The sequence below is a fragment of the Catharus ustulatus genome, chromosome 4 (genome assembly GCF_009819885.2).
Source record: "Catharus ustulatus isolate bCatUst1 chromosome 4, bCatUst1.pri.v2, whole genome shotgun sequence".
Classification (NCBI taxonomy): Eukaryota; Metazoa; Chordata; class Aves; order Passeriformes; family Turdidae; genus Catharus; species Catharus ustulatus.
The window spans coordinates 46712520-46725182 of record NC_046224.1 but is presented as its reverse complement, the minus strand read 5'-3'; the positions used below and the strand labels follow the sequence as shown (position 1 = coordinate 46725182).

At 35.7% G+C, this 12663-nt stretch overlaps 1 protein-coding gene across 8 annotated transcripts in view; it reads left to right on the top strand.

The window, feature by feature from the left end:
- NAV3 (neuron navigator 3) overlaps positions 1-12663 on the top strand; it is a 517660-nt gene that overhangs the window by 367839 nt on the left and 137158 nt on the right. For 7 of the 8 annotated variants that reach the window (XM_033057346.2, XM_033057342.1, XM_033057347.2 and 4 more), the window contains 2 exons: positions 8645-8713; positions 11369-11508. In XM_033057346.2, coding sequence (XP_032913237.1) covers positions 8645-8713; positions 11369-11508 — 209 coding nt within the window. The remainder of the gene's footprint in view (positions 1-8644; positions 8714-11368; positions 11509-12663) is intronic. The other variant, XM_033057344.2, reaches the window with a different exon arrangement.

Below are 12663 nucleotides of genomic sequence, written 5' to 3'. Positions count from 1 at the left end.
TGGGGAATTCACGAGACTAATTCAGAAGATTAGTTGTCCTCGTGTGACTAGGAGTCAACACAGACCAGGAATGTAATTAAACCAGTTTCTGGAAGAACTTCTCTTTCCTAAGTGCAAAGTTTGCATGGGAGGATAATGAATCTCCTTTCACAGGCTCCTTACAAAGTTATCCAAATCTGGTCAGTGTGGCAATACTCTGACATTTCTATTCCCATGTAAGCTGTCTGTAACCAACATCAGAATTGTGAAAACTGTGCATACAGAAGGCAAGCAAGATTCTTCTTGTGAAAGAGTATCATTGGCCTATCTAGTCCTATGGCCAACAGCAACATTTCAAGTTAAATATAAAAGGAAGGAAAGAAGTTGATTCATGATAATTGAAATTGCCTTGAAAAAGCATACTTTCTTTATGGAAAATCATAGTTTTGTACCAGTAATTATAAAAACTCTGAAATTATTAGACTATTAGTGAAAACATCTGTGGTGAATAAATTGTATCCAAATGCAAAGAATCGTTTTAGATGTGATTTCTGATTTCTTTTGACCCTAAAATTTCCTATATTCTTACATGACCAATGGTGGGAATTTAATATTTCGAAATCTGAAGTTGGCACTTCACTCTTTCCTTATTACTTTATTGTAGCTCTGAGATTTATTTTTAAAAATACAGTGCTGGTGGCCTTATTTATATCTGTCAGTGCATATAGATGACAACAATGGCTACATTATATTTTTATGCTTCGCTTTGGTAGTGGATTCCATTATCAGAGCAATACATCTGTGGTGATGATCTTTCAACCACCCAGACACTAAGAGAAAACACATGTGGATGAAATAAATTCTGTCTCATCTGCAGATTAGACAGAAACTGGTTTCAGTAAGCTGTCAGAAAAATTCCCCTAGATGGACAAACTATTTTATCACGTACAGGAATGATGAGCACAGCTTGAGGTCCAGATGGATTTTGTTAAATTTATTAAATTAAAAGTGCACCCTGGTTTTCCTGGGCATATAAACAAAGTTAGGTAGCTGATTTCTACAGGAAGTTGCATATATAACTACCGCAAGGAACAGGGTTTCATGTTGCCAGCTACTCAGAAGTACTAGGGAAGAAATTAAGCATATTGGACACAGAGCTTGTGCTGTGTGAAATACAGTAATGAAAATGTAGTGGTTATGATTATGAATTGAAATAGATCCATGTCAGAATAGTGGCAATCTGCATAGCAATCTTGATTGCATCACCCTGTTTAGAAAAAGGCCTTCATTTAAATTCTGAAGGTTTAAAATATGGTTACAGCAGTCTACACCAAGTGCATTGCACTGCCATAGGCTGGAAAATGGAAAGTGTACATAGTTGTGTGTGTTTCTTGTTTAGTATATAAGAAAGTGATGAAACAAGTTCCTTTGCTGTCCTTAGCTCTTCCCACTGCTAGTCACTTGCTTTTGGTAAAGAGGAAAGGTAGTAGCTCCTGCTTTTCCCATTATCATTATCAAATCACTGATTCTGAAGAGAAGAAAAATTAGGAAAATATTTATTTCTTCTTTCTATTTTCTGCTAGTAAGAGTCTAAGCAAACAAAGTGCTATTAATCTAATCTGATGTATTTTTATATGTCTGGGAGATAATGCAGAATGAGTTGCTTAATATGATTGTTCCAGCATCTGCAGGAAGCTGACCTTCAAATGGCCCTTAGGTATTTAATTTTATTTTAACCTTTTATTTTGCCTTGCAAATCATCTATGACCCCCAAAGATGCAGTCATTACAAGCCCTGAAGGTTCCAAATCACAGAAACTTCAGGAAGGAGTTCTTTCATCATATTTGTCCTGAAGTCCAAGTAAATAAAGCATTTAGTGTGTCTCAGTGGCAAATGACTAACCTATCTGATAACCTTCACACAGAAAAGATAGAACAAAGCAGTAGTAAGGATGTATTTTTCATATACTTCTTCCATGTAACCCATCCTCTCTAAGAAAATATCTAATAACATTTCTTAAGCTTAAAATAATTAGGTAAAGGGTGTTTCAAAGTGAAATTCAGTTTCTAAAATAAATCGTTTTTCTATAGTTATAATACACCACTCTAGAAGACTATAGCAAGTCTATAGAGAAAATAAAAACTGTAAATTGAAAAGCATTTTTGGTCTTTTAATAGCATTTCAGATTTTTTTAAACTGTTCATCCCCTATTTGACCATTTCAGTACCAATCCTTCATAAACTGCTTGTATCTTTTACCTTCTTATATCTTTCTGAGGGTTGGATCCTTCAAACTTGCCCGTTGCTGATTGGTGTCTCCCCTTGTTTGTTGCACAGTTTTTTTCTCCTTGCAAAGTGCCTGATGTATGTCTGAACACTTTCTTGAGGAACCTGTGACATGCAGTTACCCTGATTTCTTCAGTTCATAAATTACCTCTGCTCAAGAACAGTATTTTTCCCTGCCTCTTTGGCTGTTTGCAGTTCAAAATGAACTGTCGTCTTTTCTCATTATCTGTTCTTGCAGCTTTCAAAAGAGTGTTTTAAATCAGTTTAGTGGCAATTTTAATTTTGTACATTTCAGATATTCTCATTGTCTGGCCTGTGTCACCCTTGCCACTCATTACTTTTTATATGGCAGTTTTGATGCATTTTGGCCATAATTTTCACTGTTGCTAAACCAGATCATGTGGAATTTAATGGGAAGTGTTCGATTCATTCTTAGAGCACTTTAATCCAATCTTTTAGATATTTCCCTTTGAAGGAATAGAAGCTTTATAATGAAGTTATTTTTCCTTCAGACATTCTTTGTTTCTCTATCCTCACTCTCTACTGAGATTCATTAGATCTTCTCATTCTCTGAAAATGCAATCTGATGCAAATGTCCATACAATTATTACTTTCCCAAACCGGCCACCAATTTAATTCTGGTATCTTATGAACATTAGAGGTTGCCAATAATTATTTGCATATGGCAAATAGAATCTGAACACATGTAAAATGCAAGGGTAGCCATATTAAATTAGCACCGTGTTTGTTATCTTTTTTTTTTTTTTGTCAGATGATTCCTTTTTTACCTATTATGAAGCAAAATGTTCTTTCTTTGTTCCTATTTATTCCTTAATATATTCCTTGATATGTGTGGCCTAGTATTTTCCTTGCATTTTTAGATTAAGTCTTAGTTTTATATTTGTACTGTTACTTTCTTTGCTTCTGTCAATCCTTTTTATTATCTGTTATATCTTACTATTTTCTCAGACTGTGCAACAAATTTGATATTCTACATGTTGTGGTTTTGCAGGTGTCAGTTAATGGAAAAACATTATAGTTGGACTCTGCTGTGAAGGAGATGCCTTTCTCTCTCCATTTACCAAAAATCCTCCAAAATAAAAATCCATATTAACTCCAAGGAGGCTTAGTGTTTGGTAATCATTGACTGTGGAAAATCGATTAAATACAAGTGAAAAAAAAAGGGGGGTTTTATTTATAATTCACCAGACGTACAAGAATTTACTTGTGTAAAATACTTAGGGGAAACTAACTGAACTGCTGGTAGAATCCTTTGTATTTTCTTTATATTACAAAGCACTTGACCATTTTAAAGTAAATGGGGAGACCGAACAAAATGCTCACAAACACATTTTATTGCTGTTAATAGAAACAGTTAACCATGTGATAATTTTTTGACTGAGGCAGTTTTGTAGCAAACCCAACCATATGTTAGGATGTGTTACGGATGTTGACTTTCTGAAAATCTGTGCAAAGATTCCAGAGATAATTAGCACAGATTTGAAGAAGTGAAAGCATCAGCATTTCTGTCACCTCTGTTTCCATTCCCTCTAGGAAAAAACTTTATTACAGTTTTATTGTATCAAACTGTGAAGTGGAATGGTGGGCATATGTTTCTATGCAGATACTCTGATATAATTTTGTTCTAGTATAAGATCATAAATGTTATGGAGATAAGGTCATAAAATGGTACAATTGTTCCCTAAGGGCTTGATCCTAGTTCTGGCAGCACACTGTTATCTACTTGTCCAATTTGTTCAGAGAAAAATGATAAGGTTTAAAATATGGTATTTTAGGTGTGCTACAGGTTAAGTTAAAACCAGCAGCTAAGTAGCACAGTGTCCTAAACCATGACAGACAGTTACTGCTAGATACCCATTTCTTTTCTTTAATGTTTCGGTTCACGTACTCCTTCATTAAATCCCACAAAATACCTGTACTACAACAATGGGTCCAAAGCTGGAAAGTTATAGTCACTATAGCAGACAATTCAACCTTATTAAAGTCTCTGTATTCTGCAGGAACATAAATATTGATGAAAAACTGGGTTATCTGCATTTTGGTGTAGGAGTTGTGAACAATAGGAAAACACTGAAAACATAATTTTACTTGTACCTTCAAGCATGAATCATTTGGAGACAGACTGCTTAAATAAGATGCCAGAAGTTCAAAGAGCGGAAAGGAGAAATGTCCAAATAATTTAGAACAGATGACAGGGTATGAGCTAGAACTGCCTGAGCCATAGACATTTCCTCTTGTGAATGAAAAAAAAAGTGTATTTATGTGTTAGATATGTATTAGAGAATAAACCTCTATCTATAAAATAACATTCATAAATAAATAAATACGTATAGGTATAAATATATGTAGATATATAGATACATACATGTAGATATGGCTATATACTAATTCACGAAGACTGGGCTAAAAAGGGAAAATAAATGTCTGAAAAATATTGTTTGTATAGGAAATCAGGTTTTTTTGGTTTCTTCCTCAGTGTTCCTTTGAAGTACATTTAAGGGATTAGGGATGTTCTACCAGCCCAAACTGTTTGGTATGGTGACGGCTTGGAAACTTTTGTTTCCAGTGGAATTTTTCCAGGCACACTTGGAATTTGGAGTCAAGATTACCTTAGAATGTTACCTCTTGTGCTTTTCAACCAGTAGGATGATGAGCAGCCAAATAGCTTACTTAAGAAAAAAATATTTAAAAGATAAAATGAAGCACAGGGCAACTGATACCTTCTGGGCAAATTTTTACATTGAAAAAGAATTCTTTTTAAACTAGTCTTTTTTCAGAGAATTGTTCTAATGCAAAAGTCTTGAACTGCTCTCACACTAGAGACTAAATGCACTTTATAATATCAACAGCATATTAAAATTCAAGTATGCCAATAAGGAAAAAAGAGTCTGATTATATACTACAAAACACTTTTGCCTTCTTGTAATTTTAACATAGTGCTAGCTGGCGTTTTAGAACCACCATGTGACTCTTAACATTATAGGAAAATGACAGTGTGATGTAACATGATCCTTTTGATCTTTTGGAAGACTTAATAAAAAGTATATGCTATTCAGGGTGTCACTGCATGGGTTACTTTTTGAAGACAGAGGTTAAAATATTTTTAGCTTGATTCAAGCTCTTTTCAGGCTATAGAAGCTTCATCCTTCAGCTTTATGTGTTAACCCACTTTCAAGGACCTGCTTCTTTTCTGACATAGTGTATGGCAACAAGATAGAGTTTCTGGTACTTTAGCCCAGTATCAAACAATCTGTTGCCTTCCTTCTTCAAAAAATCATAGAATGGTTTAGGTTGGAAAAGACCTCTAAGTTTATCAAGTCCTAGTGCTGGCAAGTCCACCACTAAAACCTGTCCCTAAGTGCCACATAAAGTCATTAAATATTGTAGCCTATATTGATTTCCTAGTCTCCTCTACACCTTTTAGGACCATTTTGTAACTACGTCATGCCTGCAAATGAACACTCTATCAGTGTCCCATCCTGATGGGACATGGTGCATGTTCCCAGTGCAGCTGACTGTGCTGATATGAGCATTATGACAGTGGAAAGGGTCTTGGCAGTAGACAGCTGAGAACCACAGGCCTTAAAAATCCCCCTTTCCAGCCCTCTGACAAGTAAAGCCTTCCTTGTCCTGAATGCTGTACCATTAAACTGGTACTGTCTGGCATGTTGAGATCCATTTACTGCTTTATCACAGACACATACTTCCTATATCATGGTGTGGGTTTGTAAGCATTACAAATAACTTCTAAGCAAAACAGGTTTATTTTCCTGACTGACAGATACTACCCACAGACAATTATCTGGTAGTATGGAGGGCAGTAGGTAAATATTTGTTTATACATTTAGAAGAGTGGCTAGGCAAGTCTAGTCTGAAACAGCATTGCAGTTCACATCCATAACAGTGAGACCAGCAACTTTACATCCCTGCAAAGCTTTCATGGGCTCAGCACATCCAGAGCTAATTGACAAGGAAAACCTAAAATCATTACGAGCTTGATGCACATGCTTTAAGAGTTGTTAAATTTTATTTTTGCTTTTCTTTTGTCACATTACTTTGGAAAGTAAATTTACTCAGTCACAGTGGAAATCATGCTTTACAAATCATGTTTTCCTGACATTGACACTTTCATCAGTGCCTGTCAAACCTGTCTGGAAAGTTTGAAAGAAGTCTATAGGGTGATGTTTCATGAATTTGCTAGTGGATGGAGTCTCAAGTAACAGGCACAGAAGGGAAGCATTCTAGCAAGCATTATCAGATAGGTATTTTATGTATTTATTGCTAGTAAAAGTCTGTGAGCTAGTTTATCAGTACTGAGATTAAGGGGTTTTATCTTTCAGTTTACTTTGGAGTGTATTGTTTGAGGTAGAAATGCTATGATGCACTAAGGCACTGTAACCTACTCACTCTTTATTCCCATCTGACTTTCTGTGTTGATTGTACTGTGTATCATTCCACCTTTTACAACATAAATACACTAAGGTTTTGTTTGACATACAATTTTTCTCACAAATCTCTTACTTTAGTCAACGCAGATAACCAGCTATTCATTTCTAGTTTACTTCAATTTAAATATGTTGGGTAAAAAAGTATGAGAGAAAGAGCTCATCAAAAGATGGGCTATTATGCCAGACACAAACTCAGTAAAGCAACCTATGTCACATTTGCATCCTAAGTCCGCACATTATTAAGAAATATAGCCATAAGTGAAGTATAATTCAATGTACCAAAAACCAGATAGATAGAAATACATAAAGTGCAATTATTATGATATTATTTTGGTATTATTATAGGTAATATATTATATTATTGTAAGTGATATTATACATTATAATATCCACAGAAGCTATGGTTATATAAAAAAGCAATTTGTCAGCATTAATCTCAAGATATATGTCAGAGAATTAAATGCTGCTTTTACATATTGAACGATTCCTTTTTGCCCTCCTAAGACTAAAGTACTCTTCTTTCTTTAATATCCATGATGTACAAATATGCCATTTTTAATTGGCAGGAACAGAAGAAGCTCTGAACCTTTGCTGCGGTTTAATTTAGTAAAGTAGCAATTATCTCACATCCCATTCCAGTCTCACATTGTCCCTTGGTTTGTGCCTTCTTCGTGCCCCTTTTCAGCACTGCAGTGCTAAGGAAGGGAAGACTTTTCTTACCTGACAGTTTCTCCCATCTGGTTTACACTCAGGTCTGGCTGCTTCAGTGGACTGGTAGAAATTGCTTAACACTGTTCTGGTAGACTCAACACCACCAGGTGTTTCTTAAAAGTGCTGTCAGTCTATAAAGCTGGGACTAGAGCATTGTGGTACCTGCTGCTACTCAGAAGAATTGCTGGAAGATGCAGAACTGAGAAACAAGACATCTGTGACTATCAGAATTTCTGCTTACTCAGTTGTCCATGACTTCCTTAATAATTCAAGGGTTAGATGTTGTGATTGCACCTGGCTTAGGCACCTGTCTACAGCCTTAGACTGTGTGCCTCTCAAAGGATGTACCTGTCTATGGAAATTGCCTGACAGGAGGCTGTACCTTGTCCATACATTTGACATGTCCTCTATGAAAATGTCTAAAATATTAGAGGAAATTATTTGCTGTCTAGTAATGCCAAATTGCTGGGTGTCAGAAATATTAGCTCTATGAGATAGCATATTTTCTGTTGCAGAAATGCTACTTGGATGCCTTCATAGACAAAGGTGGATTTTCTTATGGAATTTCACAGGGGGTCTAAGCACATGCCAGGACTTTCTTATTCAGCCTCTGATTCACTACCTGGGTCATCACATTCATGACCTGTGCTGCAACAGTGATAAAATTTGTGACAGGGTGCTTCCTCCATGTAGCTCTACTGTCAGGAGGGTCACCTTGCTTTAGCAGGAATTCTTCTGAGTCCAGACTGAATTTGGTATAGCAGATCTGTTCCTAAGAGCCCTACTGCAAATTCAGTCAGATTGGTGGAGAGGCCAGTAGGAGTGCATTTGTGCTTAATGCTTTTCATGGAGGGGAAAAAAAAAAAAAAAAAGAACAATGTTTTAGAGTTCACATTCTGTGTGAATTGAGCTATACTTCAGGAATTCAGTCACTGTGAAAATTTGCTCGCTTTTCCTATTCATAAGATAATTTCTAGCAAATGAGACATTTTATAACAATATCCATTATTTCATAACCTGTTCATTGCATCTCATAAAAATCTGCATGTTTACATTGTTTCATATTGTTGCCAGTTAATTTGCATTTTCTATCCATGTTCAATTTGCATTCATTAACTCATCGTTTGCTGGTAAGTGTGTTCTTTCTATACATATTCAAAGAAATTCTTTAATTCAATTTCTCTGTTTCTTCTCATACAGTCTCACAGCCAGATATGCAACTCAGTCTAATCACAGTGGAATTGCAACCAGTCAAAAAAAGGCTTCTAGGTCAGTTAAATATCTCTAATTTATTGCTTGTTAGTGATACTCAAGCAAGTATATGCCCATTGATATTTTATCCTTTGGACTTAAGCGGACACTAAACAATGTGTAATTTTTGTTATGTGTGCAAGCTTTGGAATGATGAGCTTTGCCACAGAAAAGCCTTGTATTAATTGGCTTTTGGCCAGTTGGCTGATTTGTACTATACATTAGCAATATTTCTGGTTGTTTTGTATCCTGCATCTTTGTATTTTGCATGTAAAATATTGGATGTGAAGGATTAGTTGGTGATTTTAGTGCTCTGTACTTTCTGGCTCAATTCCTGACTTTAGTCATGAGTGAAAAGAAGTTTGGGAGTCCACTTCAGTTCCCACTAGATGTTTTGCATATATAGCAAACCCACCTGAAAGTTTGAGTTCACAGAGTCAAGTTTACACAGAAGCAAAATAGAGCAGAAAAAAAGAATTATTCCAAGACTTCTGCTCCATCAAGAGCAGCCTGCACACAGTCCCCATGAATGAGAGGCTTTGTTTTGGCAGTGAATTTGACAGAACTGTGTGTAGGAGCTGACTTGTTTCAGATTTTGTGAGTACTTTTAGTCTGTCATTTCCATGAGCACTAAAATCTACAAGCCAGATTGTAGAAGAAAGAAGTGGAGAACTAAAAGCTTACTCTTTTTTCCAGCTTCTTTTTTTTTTTTTTTTTTGGGGAGGGGGATAATTAATGTGTTCATTAATTATACCTTTGCTGTACAGTTCATTGGTGAGACTAATGAACTCGGAATTGCATAATCTACAATAAAGATTGCATTTTGCAGCATAGAACACTAACAAAATGTGAGTTGCTGGTGATAGCTTGAAATGAGCTATACCACGGTCCAGTTGCTTTGCACCTGCATTTGTAGGTCTTCGTTTTCCTTACTGCTGATGCTCCTGTCTTGTCCACATTCAACATGTCAAAGTTAACAGTCTTATTGTCTAATACTTTAAATTTGTGGCAGTGTTTCCGAAGCCTGTTCAGAGGTATGTGACTTGTCCCTTATTTGTTATACTCTTCTTTGCATTTCCTTAGCTGCTTAACGTGATTCTTCAAGAGCAATTTAAAACCTGAATTCAATTAAGAAAGTCAGCAAATGAGGTAAACTGGAAAGTGTATAGAGAAAATGACCTCATGCATAATGTGCTTATTGTGACAAGTTCTTGAATTCTGGCATACAGAATATATGCAGAACTCTTTTGTATTTTAACAGAACAGATCAGTTTCTAGTGTTGCACATGCCTTTTCATTGCTTTTGTCATTACCTTTGACAAATGGTCTCAGGGCTCTTACTGCCTGTCAAATTAGGGTAATGAGAAGGAGCAAATGGATTTTTAAGTTTGTTTTAGTGCATTCTTCAGGGAACAGAAGATCACTCGAATTCACGGGTCATGGTAAAGGTTAGCATGCGTACAGCTGCAGAGCAGAGACAGTCTGCTCTGGGCTCAGCACAGAGACTAGCAGGGCAGGCTGGTGGCCAGAATGAACCATGAACATAACCAGTGGATTAATTCTCCAAGGTTTAAACTGGTAAAGAAAGAGAATGTGGAATTGTTTACATATGTTTACAAATGAAAATACAATTATTTGAACATTTCGGTTATGCCAGTAGATTAAATAAACAAAAAAAGGTTGGAAAAAATCAAATGTTTTGTACTTCTTTGTAATGTGATTTTTTTTTTCTTCCTTCTAATGCTGCTCTTTCATAATAAAGTAAAACTAACAGAATTTTATAACTCTTGTATAATTTGCACTGCCATTATTAAAATCATTCCAATAAGCAAGAAACAGAAAAGAGATATTCTTCTATGGCAAAAGCTTATTACTGATTTGAGCAATTAATTTTGTCTAAGAAATAACAAAATCAGTGGGGGGCCCACAAAGGTGCTTTAGAAAGTCTGAAGTAAGCACGTATTAAGGAATTTTACAGCACAAAACAAACTGAAAAAGATGCAGGCTTACACATGCCAGAAACAACAAGAATCCACATTTTTTCCTTAGCATAGCCACATAGTAAGGATTCAGATGGTGGCAGCAAATACTAAGAAATGAACTGTATAGTCTAAATGCATCTGTATCATCTATGTAAAATAAGTACTTTCAATGTTTTTCTTTTAAAATAGTAAGGTGGAAGTATTTTAGCCACTAGCCTTCTGAAAAATAACTGAAGAAGATAATTAAACGCCAGCTTTTATGCTAAACGCAACTGTGAAAAATTTAATAGAGTAAGAGATAAAAAATATTTCTCAACTATGTATTGCTGTGATTTCTAATCTATGTCTTTAATATTTCCTCTCCAAAAGCAACATATTAATAAAGGTTGATATTGCACTTCAATATTTGTTAGGGTGAATCTGTTTTAGCAATGTTAATGGCAAATGCAAAGCATCTTCTTATGTGTCTTGTGACTCTAAAAAGCATCTTTTTCCCTTTTTGTGTGCATAAGGATAAGCTTTAATTTTCATTTGTGGAGTCCAACTAATTTGAATCCTCCTGTTTGTTGTTGCTTCCTGAATTCACTGAGCTTAGTTGGTTTAAAATTGTGATCAGTCTCTGCTATATGTTGTATTATATATACTTAAAAGCTTTCTCACTGGTTTCTCACTGATTTTCTCACCATTCCAGGCTTCCAGGACCCTCAAGGGTGCCAGCTGCAGGCAGCAGTACCAAAGTCCAGGGAGCTTCCAATTTAAATCGGAGAAGTCAGAGCTTCAACAGCATCGACAAAAACAAGCCTCCACAATATGCAAATGGAAATGAAAAAGGTAAGGCATTAAAGTTACTAGGTTTACTCTCTGTAACACACAAGAAGGAAATGAAAAGAACCATCCACCAGGGTCAAAGAAGAGAATTTAGGTATTTAGGTATTTAGGCTTGGTAAGGAATACCTATGCAAATTGGGGCCTGAATTAGGACTTGTGGTTCAGTTGGGATTTAAGTTCAGGTGTGAAAACTTTAGAGATGTTATAATCATATTTTATCCATCTTTGATGGAAATATCCCAGGGTGACTTTTACAAAGTAAAAGTTAATCCATATTGGATAAACTATAATCTTATTCTGTATACTCTTACCCAAAGGAATACTGCCATCATTTTCAGGGGACTTGGCATCTTAGTGTCTAATGGAGAAGAATCAAAATATTATATATGCATCAGAATGTTACATGTATCTATTCTTTAAGAACCTGACCTAGTGTGTGTGTTTAATAATGAATAAAGGATTGCAAATGAAATTAAATTTTGCAGGGATTTGGAGCAGCCATTAGGACAATGAACTGAGTACCCTGGGTCCTTCCGTTTCTCTCACCCTGACTCTATTTTCTTGGAAAATGTGCCTCTTCAGGCTTTATCTCAAAAAGAATAATGCAAAAATGCTGCTTTCTGAGTTGTGTAACTAATCCATCCCATTCCTCCCCTTCTTTCTCCCTTTGTGTAATGAACAGCATTTTATTCATATCTCTGGGTTAGAACCCAGTGAAAATGATACAATATACATAGTACCCGTTTGCATCCTTGGGGTCTGTGGGAGGAACAAGTATGCAGTGAATGTTCTTCATCCAAGCAACAGGCAGCTATCCAGATTTTTTTTTCCAAAATTCTGATGAACACACTTTGCCCCTAGCTGTATCTGGAGATATAAAACCATCCTTTCAATAGTTATTTCTTTATTTTTACTATCAGGATTGGATGTTTCACATAGTTCTATACTGAGTTTTATTTCATCAAGGACTTGTTTGTGTCAAGACATCCAAGCTAAAACTAGAAAAAGATCAGAGTGAAAACTGAGCACACACTGTATAGTTCACAAATACGATAGTGAAGTTATGAAGCAGGAGATGTGGCTACTTGAGTGAAGGTATGTACGGCAGTTTAGGTTTTAGAATTGCTTCATAACGTTGACATGTTTGCTACTGAAATA